The sequence below is a fragment of the Buteo buteo genome, chromosome 6, assembly GCF_964188355.1.
Source record: "Buteo buteo chromosome 6, bButBut1.hap1.1, whole genome shotgun sequence".
NCBI lineage: Eukaryota > Metazoa > Chordata > Aves > Accipitriformes > Accipitridae > Buteo > Buteo buteo.
Genome location: NC_134176.1, coordinates 39,493,186 through 39,512,179, shown reverse-complemented (window position 1 = coordinate 39,512,179; position 18,994 = coordinate 39,493,186). Strand labels below are relative to the sequence as shown.

The following is an 18,994-nucleotide window of genomic DNA, read 5'->3' as shown; positions in this document are numbered from 1 at the left end:
TGTCTTTCTAGTAAAGCATAATAATGTGGAATGGGGTGGAGTAGGAGAACGAGCTGACTGTGTCAGATACTATTGTGTCAGTCATACTTCAGTGGGTCTGTTTTTGTGAGGTCTATTTTCAGTACAAATCTTTGTTTAAACAACAGAAGCATTTGAGTTGGCCCTGGCTCTCAAAATCCTGCATTCTTCCAGATGTCACTGATATACAACTGTGACTCATGAAACTGAGAATTGTCCCCTTTGGGATCTGTAATCACTGGGATCTGTGTACTTCTAAAGACTTGATTACTTTCAGTAAGAGCAACATTGGATTCTGTCAAAAGCCTGTTAGCTATTAATACACATACAGAATGGTACTTAAAATGGAGAAGGTACGCTGGCTTCACCTGACCTCAGGAAGCTGATTTCCATCGTTTCCAACTCTGCTAGAAAAGCTGCTAGCTTGAATCACAGACAAGGATAAGAGGATCTTGGGTACATCATCAGTTCTCTGCCCCTTACTAAGAAACCATCATTAAATGGTGCCAGCATTGGCTGAGTTAACTCCCCATTACTCTTTATACAGATTGAGGCTGGAATGAGAAACTCCAGTTGTATCCGGAAAGCCTCTAATGACACTTCGGTTTCAGCATCTGGTGTTGCCTACTAACTGAAGAGTATTAGACCTGGTGAAAGATCTGGTTAATGGCCAGCATTCAGTGATCTGCAGAATGTACTGAAGATGCTCTTTGTAAACTTTATCAGTCTGCTTTGGCTCTGGCCTCTTAACTATTGCTGCAATAGTCAAAACAGCTAAATCAAACCATATCTTAAGCAACTGGACTTCTTGTGGAAATTATACTCTTCCACATTACTGTAACTCTGAAGAGGTAAATGCCAGGACTTGACTAAGGATGATTCTCTGATAATATGGATCTTAATTGTCAAGTTCACTCATGGCAACAAAGACAAATTAAAGGACACTATTAAGAAAGACTGTTTAGTAGCTGGTGTGGTCTTACAGCCCTGGGTGCAGCAGTTAGTAGTGTTGAGTGTGATGGTAATTGTCCATGAAGTATCAAAGTCCCAAACATAGGATATCCTAAATCTTCAGAGAGTATGCTACCAACTGCCACCTATAGCTCTGAACTACTCAGAGACAACTGCAAATGCAGTAAAGTTAGTGATGGAACCAAGCCATGCAGTGCTGCCTTTCCTCTTTGTTACTGTAACTTGTTTTGTCCTGAGCAGAAGCTAAAGCATCACATAAATGGAAACCTGTGTTAAAAAGTCCTGAAAATATAACAATGACAAGTTTTCTCATCTCTAGCAATACACAGTTGTTTGTTTACTTGCTGTAATGTCGGACAGTATGACTAAGGACTGCACCGGACTGAGTCTTGTCAAATGATCTTTGAATTCTGCCTTATACTGTTCTGCTAGTTAGCCTGTCTCATCATCAAACCAATAAGTGTTGGCTTATTGCCTTTGGCTACCTTAACCCACACCTTTGTTTATATGGTGCCTACTTCTTTCTCTGTACTTAAGGAAACTTTCTCGCAAGAGTCTGGCATGAAGATATCCTTGATGCTTCTTGTAAGGCAGCAAAGATGTTCTCAAAGAATATGGTGGAACATCAACAGACATTTTCATTACAAAGAAAAAAGACTGGTCTTCATCATAACCTAGGTGAGAGGAGGCCCAGTGTTTAATTTCTACCTTTGTATCTCTCCAAGCTCAAACCTAATGTGTCTTGACTGACTGTTGTCTTTCAGCACTTACAGTCTGCCTGGCCCTCAGAAATTAAAGTGCGGTCGAATTATTACCAGTAATGATTCTTGAGAGTCCTCGTGGTAATAAAGTTCTTAATAAATTCTTAGTAGTTGAAATTACACATCTAAATCTGTATCTGGATGTCTGCCTGATCAAGGGAAAGTCTTGCAAGACAAGAAAACAATGCCTATTTGGATCATATGCCTTTCTTGTCTCAGCTGGGACAACTTGAGATATGGAAGAGCTGTCTTGCTGGACAAAATTAATCTGAGCTGTAATTAATTTCTCAATATCAATGCTTATTTTCTGGAGGACAAGTTCCAAGTCTTTCAGGGATATATGAAAATTCTGGATTATTACCCCTGTAAGCACACATGTGCATGACACCCTTCACCTAAAGTTGCTAACAATTTTTAATGCTAGTTTAAGCCACCATGCTTTGCTTCGTACTTGCAGTATGCAAAGAGCATGGTATTGGTGATTGTATTGGGTCTGGCTGAGATGGAGTTAATACTCCCCACAGCAGCCCTCATAGCACTGTGCCCTGCATCAGTAGCTAGAAAGGTGTTGATAGCACACCAGTGTTTTGGCTACTGCTGAGCAGTGCTGGCACAGCATCAAGGCTGTCTCCCCAACATTTTTGCCCTCCCCTCAATGGCAGGCTGGGGCAGGGCAAGATCTTGGGAGGGGACACAATCAGGACAGCTGACCTAAACTAACCAAACAGATATTCCATACCATATGACGTCAGCTCAGATATAAAAGCTAAGTAAAGGGAGACAGAGGGGGGGCATTTTGTCTTCCGGAGCAACCACTACGCGTACCGAAGCCCTGCTTCCCGAGAAGTGGCTAGACATCGCCTGCTGATGGGAAGTAGAGAATAACATCATCCGTTTTTTTTTCTTTGCTTTCGCACGTGCGACCTTTGCTATCACTGTATTAAACTGTCCTTATCTTGACCCACGAGCCTTCTGTTATATTTTCTTCCCCCCAGCTGAGGAGGGGGAGTGATAGAGCGGCTTTGGTGGGCACCTGGCATCCAACCAGGGTCAACCCACCACAGTGATTTACTATGTTAAGTTGTTTTGCTGTAGCAGTCGATTCTCAAAGCCGTCTGAATGTGCTTGTAAGACCCAGTTTGCTTCACTGGTCCTTTTTGCAGACTGCCGGTTGGTTCCTACCCATGCTACTTAAGATCAGCTCTTAGCCTGTGCTACAGAGGAAAAAGATGGGTTTGAGTTGTTAGGAGCAGTAGTATATAGCATAACTTTGTCTACAACTTGGCTGGCTCTGTGCATGCACACAGGAAGAGATTTCTTGCATGGGCCCTGCTAGAATGGGAAAACGGTGATCCACCACTAACAAAGTGACACACATTCTGCATATTCCTGCTGATTCGGCTTTCGTTCTTCCCCAGTTGTCTGAAAACTAGGCCAAGTATCTTTGCTGCCAAACAATTTCTCTTTTTAAGGTTGGGAATGTGAAAGATTGTCAATTCAATTCTCTACCTTTTTTTAAACCTCTTTATCTCATGCAGATCTCTTAAATCAACAGACCAGAATAAGAAGATTTACTGCCTTGGTAGATTAGCTGCATTTTTGGTGTAGGTGCTCTATATTTGTGTCTGAATTCTTTTTGTTAGGCTGATCATCTGGCCACTGTTAGCTCTGTCCTGAGTGATCAAATCTATTTAAAGATGGAAAGGTATGTTAACTCTCTAACTGTAGGAAGTACGTTGCTTATTTGTGTTTCATATTGTGGTACTAATACAAGTGCAGAAGAAATAGCACTTGCAGAAGAGAACTTGCACTCAAAGTATTAAACGAGGCAATAACTGCTTGTAGATAAAGCTCACAAGCAAATGAGACCATGTTGATTAGCATGGGTAAAATGCATTTGCAGTGTCCTAGCAACCTGGCTTGTGATCATAAAAGAGATTTTTAAGGAGGAAAATGAAAGGAATTCATATTTCACCTATTTACAATTGAAATCATTGAATCTGAGCAAACACAAGCGGGAGAGTCAAGGTTTTTGGTTTGAAAATCTGACAGATGGGCTAGGGAGACTCCTAGAAGTTACAAGTGAGCCTGTTGATACTGACCAAGATAAGGAGAACTGAAACAAATGCTGGAGAGGTACGTGATTCTTAAAATTAATTTTCACAATTTTGGGTTGCAGGATTATTATGCCAAGCAGTTATTACAAGGAAATAGGAGGGGAGCTGAGGATGTAACTAAGGAATCAAGGACTTGCAATAAATCCAGCTCTTTCATTGTCCTTCTCTGTGGTCTTTTGTCATGGTAATTTACCTTACTTAGCCTACATCTGACAAAAGAACAAGGTCATGGATACAAAAGTTCTGTATAGGTACTAATTATTTTGTTAGAACTTAATACAAATCAAGGTAATTAGATTTAAATAACCTCTTGCTGGGAAAGTATGTACAACCCAAGTCTGATATCTGTCTCTCTGTCCTATTGAGCTCATTCAGACAGAATATGATCTACCTTGTGAACAGCAGATTTACTTGTTGCTCATTGTGGTTATGGAAGGAGGAAAAAAAAACCCCAAACCCTTTCTTGTTTCAAAGATGTACTTTACCTTTACAACTTCACTGTGTATCTATATATTAACTGCATTTAAATTTAAAATTAGATTTTATTATTCTGCCAGCTCTTTAGGCACAGTGGGTACATGCTAGAAGAAGAAACTTACATTCTAGGAGGCTTTTCATTCTTGCAATCAATGAGTGACTTGTTAGAAGTTTCTCTTAGCAGTTCTTCATCTGCTAGAAAGAAGGAAAAAAGTTAACCTTTCTACAAGAAGAGGCAGAAAGGAAGCCTTCTGTACCTTTGTTTCTTTTGGTGGCTCTGTTCTACACTGAAGTGCGGCTCTCAAAATACATGTGCTTTTGCTCAAATGAAGAGACTACCAACTCTAGGCCTCAAACTTCTCCTTCCTCTGCAATTAGGAAAATAGAGCATTCAGTAATATTAGAAAGGATTTTTGTAAAAGAAGCAAGAACGAAGAGCTTAACCATAAGTCTAGTTCATTCACAATTTGAGTTGGCCCACAAAAATCTTTAATGAGGTAGTATTTTGTGAATTCTGAAGCCTTGAAGAAAGGGTAGCTGTTTTTTTTTTAATTGTCAGAGAACAGAGAGTTTGTTTAACTTCAATAAAAGTAAATGCAGTATTTTAACATTTAGATGTGTATTACTTATTATGCAGAAGGGTTCAAGTAACCCTTCTGGCTTTTATTTCATGGGAAATCCCATTTTGATTATTGGAGGAAAGTATGAGAATGAAAGTAAGATATTTTTTACTATTTTTTTCTTTCCCCAAAAAAGCTGTGTTAGCTTGAGACTGATATTTGAGTCTTTTCATGGACTGCTAAAAATGGCCCTGAAGATGATTGTTATATGTACTGTAATTTTTGCAATGCTTTTGCCTTTTATAGGTTTTGTTATGATCCACAATTATTTGGCTGTGGGGTGGTTGTTTTGTTTGGGTTTTTTTTGGTTTGGTTTGGTTTTTTTTTGCATTGCACACACACATTACATAGAAAGGGAAAAAAACCCCTCTTGTTTTCTAAGAACCTGTGTCTGTAATGACATTAAAAACAGAGTAGCTCCATAATGATGGATTAGTGGCTTGATGCCTTTTGCTGTGAATTCATTGGACTAGTGGTAAGACATATTTTTTTCTTCGTGGCCCTTTACAATGTGGCTGAAAATCATTTCAAAGGCTTATGGCTGTGTTAGTTATGGAGGTTTAGTGGCCTATTATATTATGTTGCTTGATGTTACATTGCTGGCGCAACTTGTGTGGTCACTTTACATCAAGATAAAGAGGATAATGAGGTGCTGCTAAAACCGAGTGGATACTTCTGGCCTCTGGTTCACACTCATTTCACAGTGGTGTGACAGTACAGCTTTCTGGGTAAAGAGTAATATATGCCTTACACCAAAGCATTCTTGAGTTCTGCTGCAAATTTTTTGAATGTTCTTGGGTGTAGACTCCTTTACCACTGAAACACAGTAGAAAATTTGGCAGCTTAACTAAAAAACCAGTTTAATAATGATGGGGAAGGGAATCTATAACATAGTGCTGTATATGAAGTCTTGAATTGGGCATGTTATTACTGATAATCAATCTTTTTTTTTAATTGTGACTTTAAAAACAAAAAAATCTGTGTACCTAGAGCTTCCACTCCTAACACATTTACATGAAGGGTATATCCAGCCTGTGTGTGTATCTGGATTTAAAAAAAAAAGTCCTCTAAGCAGTTCAAGAAAAAAAGATGCTATTACTGGCTTGCTGAGAGAGGATTAATTAGGAAATGTCTTCCCTTATCTGGATTTCTAGAAGTTACAGTGGTTCACTTCCTCTTAGCAGAGAATTATTATACAGAATGACGCTAGGCACTATATTAAATAATTATGTTATTATCTGTTTGTTCTCTGGGGCTTGGTATTTTGGTTAAATTTGAAGTTATTTGCTAGACAGCTGTTCACTTGTGAGGCGAAGGGATCAGTTTGAAATAACTTGTAACGGAGTGTGGTATGTTTGAATAACTAAAAGTCAGGGAGAATCTTGAAATTTGGGAGATCTTCAGGAGGATCTTTTTTGCATAAATACTAGCTTTACTCTGCATACCTTTTATATTCCTTCCCTGCCTCCCCCCCCTGCTTTTCTCCAGTACTGATACTCGAAAAGGTGGAAAATGGAGATCTGAGCAACAAGATATTGAAGATCACGGATTTCGGCTTGGCCAGGGAATGGCATAAAACTACCAAAATGAGCGCAGCTGGAACATATGCCTGGATGGCTCCTGAGGTCATCCGCTCTTCCATGTTCTCCAAAGGCAGCGATGTGTGGAGGTATTGATTTGGCATTAAGTGATTGGATACTGAAGAGTAACTAGACCTGCCAGGAAACCTCTTTTATGTTTAAGAATGAGTAATGGTGATCTGAATATTAGAATCCAAGTCTTAAGAAAACTTTATCCACCAGCTTTCCATCTGTCAGACTCTCAGACTACTTTGTATTAATTGTAAACTTTTTTTTCACTGTAGAAAGTGGTGGACCAGCTCCTGCATGCCTCTAAATTTTTGTTGTTCTGTAAACTTACATTCAGATTATCCTAAGATTCATAATCCTAATTCCCTCTGTTTTATCTAAAACAAACTTTTTGTGCTTACTTGGCTATTGGCTGACATAATCAAAGGCCATAAAACAATCTGTAAATTACTTAAAATTACTACTTTTTTACTGTTTTATCAACAGTAAGATCATTTTATGTTTTGGTAGTAATCTGTCACTGATCTATGTGTACACAAACACACTGTACCAAATTGAATTCCCTGTGCAGTTTCAGCCTGAATACAATGTTTTTCAGTTTCATAATAATCTTATTTCCACCCTTCTAGTCTTTCACATAAAATAATAAATCTCTTCTCTAGGTCCATCTGAGTATGTAATCCATAAGTAGTAATTTGCAAGTATATATTGTCTTTTCCATTCATGTACTGGGATTTTTGAGAATAGGAGCTGCTTTGATGGGGAGGAGTGTAAGGGTCAGCCCGTAGACTTCTAGAAATTGAGTATGAATAAGACCATTAAGTGAATTGGTAAATCCAGAATTTAGTAAGTACCTCTAAGACTGTGGCTTTTCTGGATGCTGTGTGACATAGATGTAGTACTGAACATCTGAAACAGATGAAGTATATGGAATTTTGTTTTTCCTGTGGGGAGAGAGGTATTGAAATGTCAGGGTGACTTTGTCTTTACAGGAGTAAGATTCTGTTGCTGGCCAGTAATGCTCCCACACAAGTGTGTGCATGCTGTGAAATCTAAAGAAATATCCCAGCTGGTAGAATTGTCTGGCTGTTGTAGCAGAGATTTGGTGTGTGGATTGTCATTTTCCTTGTCCAGTTTTGCTGAATAGATAGTGTATTGCCTTGTGATAAGTCTGTGAACTTGTATTTTGCACACTAATGGTGTGGATAAAATTCTGACTCTAATTAAATGTGATAGCCTCTGTAGTTAATCTGAGATGAATTGAGCAAGAACCAGGCTTTTATTCTGAGTGAAGTCTCGCAGAAATGAAAACCTCAAGGCTGTGCACCTTTTCTGTGCACATGATGACAGTTCTGGTTTGTACACAGCTTGTCAAGCTCAAACCTCAATTTGCTCTTCTCTGAAACCGTGCCGGAATGGCCTTTAAGGGTAACCTGGGGGAGAGGTAGAAGGGAAGGGGGAAACAGTTTCCCTGTGATTGTAACTTTACTAATCTAGGCACGCTGTGAACAGATCAGTAGCTGTTCTGTACCAGTATGATCTCATTTTTAAAAAGATAAGACTGAATAGGTCAGTTGGTGATTTTCATGAAGGTAGCTCAAGTAAGTGCCTCTCTACCTGGGCAAAAATACCAGTTTGGTTATTGACTTAGGGACTGTGAATCACTTGGGACTTAAGGATTGTAAATAAATTATTTGTTAGTTTTTCAGAAGACTGTATTTCTATTTTTTAAGATTCCTTCATCACTTTCTCTTTTATAGTTACCAGTCTTCCCTTGAAAACAGGTTAAGTTCTTCTCAGTGCTCTTCCTTAAACAGAGGGTCATCACCATTAAGAGAGCTGTTATCCTGTTTCTTAATAAGCCTTCTCTCTCTGGTGGCCAAAACCCTGAGTCACAGTTAAATAAGCTGAAAAGAACATGGTGTTTGAGGCATGTATGCAGAGGACAAATACTTGCCAGTGCGGTTGCTACTAGTGTGTCAGTGGTTGTAAGCACTGGGTTTTACAAAAACAGTCATGGACATGTGTAGTAAATCCTGTCCCCCCCCAAGGATGCAACTTGAAATTCTTAACAGGATGAACTTTTTTATCCTATTAGACTTGCCCCTCCTCTTGTGCACTTCAACCTCTTGGTTAATCAGTGGAGTCGAGGGAGCTTTTTGCCTGACAACTTTCCAGTTAGTTCGTGTGGCATCCACAAAATTGGCTGTGTCTGTCTCTAACATTCACAAACCCTTTTATTTCAACACCTTTTCTTTAAAGCTTATTAGAATAATACTGCTGGCTGAATTGTTGCCTAGCCTTTTAACAAGAATCTTGTTCTGCTTGTGTTCTTGCTGCACAAACAGGTGAAGATGATGCTTGCCAGGACTGAAATTTCCTGAGTCAGTCTTATCTCATCATAAATAACTGCTTCATGCAATTCCTTTCAAAACATATATTAAGCTCCATTTAAAAAACTCGATCTGTGGTGGGTTTTTTGTTTGTTTGTTTGTTTTTGGTTTTGTTTTTGGGGTTTTTTTTTGTCCCACTCTAAAGGAGTGTTGGCAAAGAACTTACAAGGCTGAGGAATGCTCCCACATGCTGGTGTCTATCACCAGGGTCTGGGCCACCGTAAAGCTTGTTGATAATAACAGTATTTAGTATATCTTGCTAGTGAAAATTTGTTCCTATGATTTTTGCTGTGCTGCACCTGCAAGCTTTAGATATACAGCAGAAACCTTGTGCTTATATTGCACTGAGGACAAGGAAGGTACGGTTTTATTTAAATATGTCAGCTCCTGTAAATCTCTTTATGTGTTTGAGAGGGGAGTTATGTATTTGCTTTGGATTTACAGGGGTGAAGCCGAAGCACCGATATTGCAGCTTATCCAGTGCTGTACAGCAAGCTAATGTTAGTAGGCATATAATTCAAATTTCCCTATCATTTTAACTGCTTAAATGTCTTTCTTGTTTGCTGCACACTTAATTTTTGACTTGTGCTTCTTAAAAGACAATCATGTTGTCAATATGATTGGTGTGCCTAATATAAAGCCACCATACAACCTTCATCTGGGTTCCCTGTGTTCCTCAATTTAGATGCTTTTAAGATGTGTCTACTCTGAGGCCAGTGAAATAATTAGGAATTTAATTTTCATTTAGGAATGGAATACAAGAACTACCTAAAACCATCTGATTAGCAGATCAGGATGTTTCAGGCATTCTATGGTGGATGTAGGAACTTCAGTCATTAGAATATTTCATTTGAATCAAGTGTTGGTAAGCACTTCATCCACAACTGACTGCTTGCAGGCTTCTGTAGTCACCTGTGTGTAATGAAGCACTGGCAAGACTTCAGTACCTGGCAGATAAGTGTTGACTAGTAATATTGGTAGAAGCTCATGTGGGAGAAATGTACACAACTGACTGTGAAATAAGCAGGAAATGTCATCTCTGGAACTGCCAGTCCGATAACATGCAAAATGCTGACTGTTAATAGCCATTAAAATGTAATGAAGTTTTCTTTCTCAACAAAAGTAGTATTCTAGTATCTGTTGTTGCTGCAGTCTCCTTGTTGGGCTGATAGTTCCTTTGTTAGGGAAAGTGCTGAACCTAGGGAGGTGGATAAGAGGAACCTATGGTACAAATGTCATTGAACAATAACAGTGAGAAGAAATTACTGTTTTTTTCTAAGTTCACAGACTTTAACAAGGGAGTGGCAAAATCACATGTGAAATCATGCAGACCTCCAGCTTCCCTCTCCCTGAAAATCCAGTGTGGAGGATTGAACCTGATGTTAAATGGCTTAAGGGATTACTGGATCACTGGGAGATGGTTAATTATTCATAAAAGTGTCAGTTGACTTGGTCACATGGTCTGTATCACATGATTCATTTTGCAATTAAAGTCCAAAAAATAATACTGGGTGCTGGAAAAATAAATGAACTTGATCAGTTTTTCTTCTTCCCTGTGGAGAATGAGGAGAGGCCCTTGATTCTTTCTTCCTAGACCTTTTTTGTATAAATCTCTTCTGTCTCTGGCTTTTTCCTTTGTAATTCCCAATCCCCTGCTTGAGAGTTAATGGAAAACACTCTGTTCAGCACCTGTCTTGCTGTTTAATCACTTGAGATGATTGTTGTTCAAATGACACAAAGCAGTGTTTCCCTAGTTCTGTGGAAGCTGTATTCTCAGCAATGAACTGTAAGTATGTGAGGAAGAGGTGGCATTCAGTTTTGTCAGAAACCAAGTGACCTTTCCTGCAATATATACTTCTAGTGTCACATTAGCAGACACACCAATCTGTCCATTTTGTTTTAAAAACTACCCTGCAGAAGAAATGCTTTGAGGACATCAATAGTGCTTTCCTAACCATTCAATTAAGAGAAATATGTAATACATGCTTTATCCAGCACTAGTGGTAAAGTAATAACACAACTCTTTGGTAGTTTTTCCTACCTTTTGATATCAACACTCACATCCAAACTGAAGACTAACATGAATGATCAATCAGATTTAGACAAACCAAATATATATTCAGTCCAGGATTCATTTTCTTTGACTGTCTTCTGAATCCTAGGAGGCCAAAAAGAAAATGGGCAATCCTTAAACTCCTGTACATTTTTTTCAAGTGAGGCTCTTGAGACAGTAAGAAATTGAGAACCTTGATGGGAAGAAATAATTATAATTATTGTTATAATATCAAGAGTATGAATTGCATAGGAAAAATGCGAAAGATTGTATAGGTGAAAAAATATGATCTTTTGCTTAATAAAGTAAACTAGCTGTGTTAGCAGCAAAGGTGGAATCTCTAGTGACTGAAATTCCATATCTGAATAGAAAAAGTAGTATTAAGACTGTCCAACTAAGGTGGCAGCAGTTACAATGGATGTTAAACACTTGGCAGGGTGGGGGAGAGATTGCAGGAGTACAGGTTGTGATATAAAAATTTTGATTACTCCCAAATTGATAGGGCAATTGTTGCTTTGAAACAAGGAGAGATTAATCTTTTAGCTTCAGAAACGACTGTTTCATGGAGCAGCTATTCAGGGAGCTTTTAAGCAGACAAGCAGTTTTTCATTTGGTCTTCAGGTATGCTTAGGAGCCCTTCAAAAGTGGTCAAAATATATGTATGCTTAGATTCAATATCTTTGCAAGAGCAGTTAAGAAAAATTAGTCCATTAAAGTAGTGTTTAATCTCAGAGAGATTAACGACAACATTGAGGAATTTTGTGTGAAAACAAAAGGGGAATGTGCAACGTGGATGTCTTTTAAGGACACTAGGTTAAAGCTCAGAGCGAATGCATAAGAAAGACTTTAAATGAATGAAGAAGATGATGTAGAAAAGACTACCGGAAGACATCCTTCAAAAAGTTGAACCTGTGTTCAAATGAGGGAAAATTAGGCATGGACTAAGTGCTGGCAAGTTCAATGTAAAACACTCAAGGACATTAAAAGGGTTTTGAGGAGAGTCTTGCGAAAAGCATAAAACCAGATAAATTGCTTTCAAATGCAGCACAGGTGAGAACCCTGCAGGAGAACTTACAGCCCAGAGGTAACCAAGATGTAAGAGTGCAAAGATGATAAGGCTATAGCAGAAAAAACTTAGTAAGTGACTCGTGTCTGCTAGAAAGGAGCAAAGAGGCTTTTTAAGCTGAAAATTTCTCTTTAAGGGAGCTGGGCTGGAGGACATCTCATACTGAAGTACTGTCCACAGAGGTGTTAAAACTGACTGATAAAATGAACAGTAACAAATTGCTGGGATTTACAGTAACACCCAAGATTTCTACAGGAATATGAGAGCGCCAGCTGAGTTAATAGCTGTGCTGTGTAATCTGTTGCTTAAAGCTGCCCTAATGCCACAAAAATGGAAGGCAGCAAGCATGATGACAGGTCTTATAAGAGCTTCCTGAGGACCAGCAAGTCTGATTTTTCAGTTCTACTAAATGGTAGAAAGAGCACTAAAGAGCAGGGAGCTGGTGGAGTATGAGCATGTCTGGGGAAGAGTCTGCTTTTGTAGAAGGAAATTGTATCTTGTGAAAAAATGAAAGTTCTTGAAGGAGTTACTGAGTACGTGGGCAAGTGGTAAGATTGCTTATACCGCATTTGGATTTATAAAAACTTTCAACAAAATCTTTCGTCAAAAGCTTTTAAAGAAAGTAAATTGATGTGGGAAAAGAGGGCAAGTCTGTTTCCCATCGCTTAGTCAATTCTTAATTACTAAAGGAATAAATCAGTTTTCGTGGTGGGGAATTTTGTGTTCAACATAATCATAAGTGATTTGAAAAAGCAATAAATGGTTAGGTAACATCTGTTGATGATACCAGATTATTCAGGATAAGAAAAATTAATCTACTGCAGAGAGCTGAGGAAAAGTTTTACTACACGGAATGATAAAATAGATGACATAGTAATAAATACAAAGTAGTACCCATGGAAGAATTTCACATGTACAATGATGGGCTCTAAATTTTACTATTATGATTCAGTAAAAAGATATTGGAGTTAGTGTGGGTAACCTAGCTCATTTTGTAAGGAGTCAGAAAGGCAAGTAGCAAAGTAAAATGCAATAGGAAAGCAGGAAATACTGTGCCTCTCCCCATATCTTTAAAACTTTATGTGATTTTGGTCATTTCAACAGAAAATGTCAAGGTCATTGAAAGATATGAAATGACTTCTGTTCAGGACAGTAACTAGATTAGGATTTAGCTAGATTAGGATTTGGGGGGCTGGAAAGAAGATGATTTAGGCAGGATGTAGTGGGAGCCTGTGAAATCATGGATGGCATGGAAGGAACTAATAGGGAACATATGTTCACTCTTCCTTGTACTGAAAGAACTACAGGGAAGCAAATGAAATTACCAAGTGACAAGCTCATAACAAACACACACAAGAATTTTTTGTCAATGCATCATTAAATTTGTGGAGCTCACTACCACAGACCATAGTGCATGGTAAATGGGTTCAGAAGAGAATAAGACAGAACAATGGAAGAAAAAAACTGTCAGGTCACTAAGTATGAAGAAGCTGTCTCTGGCTCAGGTTTCCTAGAAGCAGAGAGAATATTCTGAGGATATGTTGTTTGTTGTATGCCTGGAGGGAGAACAGTCCTGGAACTACTTCCATAACTTCAGAGTTAATTATTTTATAGAACATCTTAAAACCAACTTAATTCCAAAAAAGTATTTTTCACTTATTTTTAAAAATCACAACCCTTCACATTTTTGAGAGTTTCACTGGGTTCTGGTTTGAACTTTACTAAATTAGTTAGAAGATTTATATTAATGTTCTTCAGATTGTTCCCAGTTTAGAGAGAGAAAATTATCTTTGGCTAAAAGGTGAAAATGGCATCTTACTTCAGTCACATTTAAAAAAAGCAGGTGAAGTAAGGCACTTCACCAGCTTGACAGCCATGATGAGCCTGTCCAGAAAACTGTAATTTCTTCAGTGTACCAGGCTCACCCTGATAGGTTCAGGTACTTTCTTGTTGCTTAACAAAGAATGTGTTAAAGTCAAACACCTATTCTCGTTTCTGTTTTCTTCCTGGTAGTTACGGCGTGCTGCTTTGGGAACTGCTAACAGGAGAAGTACCGTTCCGAGGAATTGATGGTCTTGCCGTAGCATATGGTGTTGCCATGAATAAACTTGCCCTTCCAATCCCTTCCACGTGTCCAGAGCCTTTTGCCAAACTCATGGAAGGTAAGCCAGCTGTGGTGTGAGTATGGTTTGTGCTGTTTCTAGAGTGCTGTTGAGCATTGCCTCCTTGTGTTGGTTTTGATACCTAAGAGCACAGATTTCTCAAGTGGCTTTATTCAATGGTGCAAGTTATTATGGGAGCTAGGCTTGGCTGTTAGTGTGCTGTGACAGTTACTCTATGACAAGAGTAGTATGTGAAAGAAGTTTCCCTGCTGCTATTTGTCAACTGGCTTTATAGGAAAATGGGGGTTATTGCTGTCATCATCTAGCTTCTTGTGGTCTAGTAGTGAAGACTCACCAACACCAAAACTTCACCTATTTTGGTCTAGTTTGAAGTCTTCAACTTGTTTTGAAATTCATAGCTTGAACATCTTGCTAGGCAGTGTCAGATTGATTTGGAATGAAACTTCATCCTACTGACATTTCAGGGAGAGGGTTTAAATGTGGCTTTGACATTTGAAAACAGCCCAAATTTTCAGTCAGAATGATGTGATTTTTCTGCTTTGTGTGTGCAGTTAGTTCATGCCCAAGGTGGGCTACATATGGATGAAAGAAATATAGGAGTTTGTCATCAGAGCTGCTGTGGTTATTAAAAATGATTCCATGAGGTAGCTGTTGGGGTGTACCTATGTGACCTGCTCTGCTGGCTATTGCAACTACTTACATATCTCCTGAGCTTCAGTTGTTCCTTCCTCCCTCCTTCCTTCCCTCTCTCACAGTAGTACCTTTAGGGGTTTTTTTTCAGTGCCCCTATTCCCAAGGATTTCCAGGTGTTTATATGTAATAAACATTTTTACACCTATCTGGCAGAAGGAAAAACTGAGGTAAAGAGAAATCAAACGTGTTTTATAGTCTTAGTGAGCAAAGAATGAGTCTGAACGTAGAACTGAGATTCTGTGGCCTCTGGTGGTGTTTTTAGCCCCAAGAAAGGGACTTGATTCATGCAAGAAAATGTTTCTGATGGATTACTCTGTTTTTAGAGTACTTTTGCATTTCTCTGGTCTTCTCTATAGGTTACAGGCTTCAGTTAAGTTAAAGCAGAAAAATTCACGTACTGCTGTGCTAAAAAATAAATATACTACTGGATAGTAAACAGCAGGAGAATTGCAGGTACAGTAGCTTGGAAGCAGTTAAAGCAAGAAACTGCATCTGAAAGAGTTAATAGAACTACCAGCTCAGTGTTGTGCCAGGGCAGTTTATTTTGACATGGCTTCCTAAATCAAGGACCCTGTATTTCTTAAATATAACTGAGGTATCTGCTGCTGGGGTTAAAAATAATGCCCTCTACTGGGAAAGTCACGTAGAGGCATATGGCCTGTGCTTGAACCCAGCAGCACAGGGGTGAGCACCCACATGGCTTTGGAACGCTTGGCTTCTCCATGTGCAGGGGGAAGAAGAGAACAAGAAAACAATTACTTTCTGCTCCTTCACCAAAACTGTTTTTCAAATAGGCTGTTTCCTGTCTCGGGTGAACTCTTGTTCCCCTAATGCTGCTTTTACTTTTGAATTACTGCCCTGGTGGTCTTCACTGAGACAACAAAGCTGAACTTTCCCTCTTCACAGAAAAGACTTGTATGTTACAACTGTCCTCATTAGTGCAAATAATGGCAGATCTAGGCCTGGGAAAATAAAAGCCATGGGCCACCTGCATAGTTACCCTGTTCACTCATTCATGCATTTGGCTGGCTGCAGCATTTTGTTTTACTTTGGGTCATGTTTGCTTTGCCATGCTTCAGACCTGGGGTAAGGAGGCACGGATTATGGCACTGACAGTCCAGCTGTATCACCCATTGCTACTAATTGGTCAGCAGCAGGGGACCTTCAGAGCACTCTTTAACATCCTCAGTCCTCTATTTTGATAAGAGAAGCAATTTGAAATCCATAAACACAAATGTGTTCCAGCTTATGCCTCTTGGAACCTGGTCAGATGCTTAAATACCAGCATCTTGATACTAGCAGTTTTGAAACCAAAGCTCCCAAATGCAAAATCTCAGTAATGCTAAAATCAAAAGAGCTGTGACACCAAGCCTCAGCAGCTGCACAGATTTTGTGAAGAGTTACTTATTTTTAATTAATTACAGCTGCTCCTTGGTGTATTTCAATCCACAAAACTGATGAATGAATGTCTTTCAGGACATCACCAACATTTTTTTAAGAATGTTTTTTTTTTTTTTCAACTGTAAGGTCTAGGAAACTTTAGAACATTTTTGTAACTCTTGCCTTGTGCTACAGTAATGTGTGTCATGAATCCAGCAGCCATTTAGAGCAATGATAGTATGAGCGTATCAAGAAAGACCAATGTGTTAGTTTCTTCCATTCATGCACAAAAGCTTTATTCCCTAGAAATATACTTGAATGCTAAGTTTTTCTGTTTGGTTCATCTCAAACTTTGGCATGGGGGAGTCTAGCAGTACTAAAGAGAATAAGGATGCTTGTTGAACAAGAACCTGTGTAAGTGCCAGTACAGGACAATAGAGAGTGAGAAAGATGTTTTCTGCAAGAGTAGAAATAAGGGTCAAGTAAGACGGAGGACTGAACAAGGAAGAATTTCTATTTAAGTGTTAAGTCACACATTTTGACTTAACGGCTTCTTAAAAACATGTTCTTAATGATTTCATAGCTTGAGATGTTACTTCATGCCATTTTCTATTTACGTTTGTTTTCAGTGTTCAGTTCCCATCACCGTAAAATGAGTACCTTTTTGTACTATTGCTAGTTTAATTGCCTCATGTTGTGAGATGCATACCTTAAATTCTGCATTTTTAGAACTCTGCAATTGGATAAGTCATTGCATTAGATTGTAAATGAAAAAGCTTGTTTATCTGTGGTTTCTCTTAAAAGCAAAAGAAAAAAACCTGATCAAACAATTTTCTCTCAAATAATAAAAAAGAATCCTTAAAAATAAGAAAACTCCAAATGCACTATTTGATGTCATTATTTACTTGAACCTCCTGTTTTCACTCAAGTTATGCCCAGTCTGCTTTGCAGGAGGGATTTTCAGCTCTGTGGAAGAGATTCATAATGACTCAGCTTAGCATTAGAGTTTGACATTAGAAAGAACTCTGATAGATACCCTTCTGCAGTATGGCTGTTAACTCTGCAGTGTAAGTGTGATAAAAGAACTGTTTGTGAGTCTTGCATAGTATCTCCACTCTGTGAGCACATACAACTTAAAGCAAATTATTTAAGTAAATTATTGATGATTTTTAATATGTGCCTGAAAATGTAACCTTCTGTAAAATTAGTAAACCTCTTTTTTACTTGGCATATTATTTATGAGAACCTAGAGACCAGGTAGTTCAAGATCTTAAGTGATGTTGGATATTGTATAAGCATGAAAGCATGAATTTCATACTTGACTTTTGCATTGACTATTGTCTGATCATGTGGGAAATGGGAAAGATGGGTTAACACAGATAGTGTGCATGCCACTCTTAGCCACTGGGGATCAGTAAAGTACTACTCATCCTCTCAAACCTCCATGCTAAGAGATGCTTAACAGTTGCTTGTCTTTGTCCTATTCTAGATTGTTGGAACCCTGACCCACACTCACGACCTTCCTTTGCCAGTATCCTAGACCATCTCACGGCCATAGAAGAGTCTGGTTTCTTTGAAATGCCCAAAGATTCCTTCCACTCCTTGCAGGAAGACTGGAAACAAGAGATCCAAGAGATGTTTGATCAGCTCAGAGCCAAAGAAAAGGTAAGTAGAGAAAACCACTCCATGCTCATGCTCTCTGGATTTATAATTTTCCCATTTTGTAATTCAAAGAGGGATCATCATTTATGGCATCCGAGAGCTAATTTTGTATATGCTTTACTGGAGCTTGTAATAAGTCCCCAAATCAATGGCAGGTTATGATGCACACAAGGGCAGAATCATGAGTAAAATAAATATCTGCATCCTGAGCTGCTACTCTTTCTAATATTGTAGTGAGCTTTCATTATACACTGTGCAAACTGCTATGAAGAATTGTCTTCATTGTTTAGTGCATCTGATAACTATTTCACTGTTAGCATCTTAATTGAGAAACCCAATGATAACTGTTAACAGTGAAAGTAGGAGGGGTAGTTTCAGCATATATACTCTAGCAAACATTGCAGCTTTGGTTCTGTCAGGTTTGTGTTTTCCATGTTTTGAGCACAGCTAAAGTGGATAGACTGTAATAAACAGGAGTGCTACCAGGGGAGTGGTCCAATAACTGTTATAATTGAAGTCCATCTGGGTAAACAGCAGGAAACAAAAATGCTAGCAGGAATAAAAGGAATTGTGACTGTCAGCCTCAAAGAGTAGAAGTGAAAAAGCTGAAGTTTTCTTCAAGCATGCTTGCAGAAAGCACAGCCTGCTGCATCTATGTTAAGGTCCTTACAGAGACTGTCTTTACAGTCGTTGGTATGAAATACTGCAGTGGAATCACTAAAGTAATAATATTTTTCTAAGTGCGTGGTCTCTTGCCTAAAAATAAATTCATAATAAGTAGCCAACTTGATTTGGACTCGGAAGTTGGGTGTAGGAGGTGGAGAAAAAGAAAAGGGGACCTTGGGACAGGGGAGAGACATCCTACAACAGTACTTAAAACACTTCTATTCACATATAGTAGCTTTTGGGAAAAATAAGAGCTAGTAGGCATTTCCCTGCTGCTGTTGCATAGCATGCAACATAGCATGTTCCCATGGCATAACCACGTTGGAACAGTTTTTGAAAACCAGAAACTTCATCAGACAAACAAAAGACCAAACAGTAGTAGCTAGACTGTGCTCAGGTTGAGT

At 38.7% G+C, this 18,994-nt stretch overlaps 1 protein-coding gene across 1 annotated transcript in view; it reads left to right on the top strand.

Annotated features, from left to right (window-relative positions):
* The window catches only part of MAP3K9 (mitogen-activated protein kinase kinase kinase 9), a 55,962-nt gene that overhangs the window by 23,666 nt on the left and 13,302 nt on the right, over positions 1-18,994 (top strand). The window contains exons 3-5 of the mRNA XM_075031107.1: positions 6,454-6,634; positions 14,080-14,228; positions 17,752-17,927. Coding sequence (XP_074887208.1) covers positions 6,454-6,634; positions 14,080-14,228; positions 17,752-17,927 — 506 coding nt within the window. The remainder of the gene's footprint in view (positions 1-6,453; positions 6,635-14,079; positions 14,229-17,751; positions 17,928-18,994) is intronic.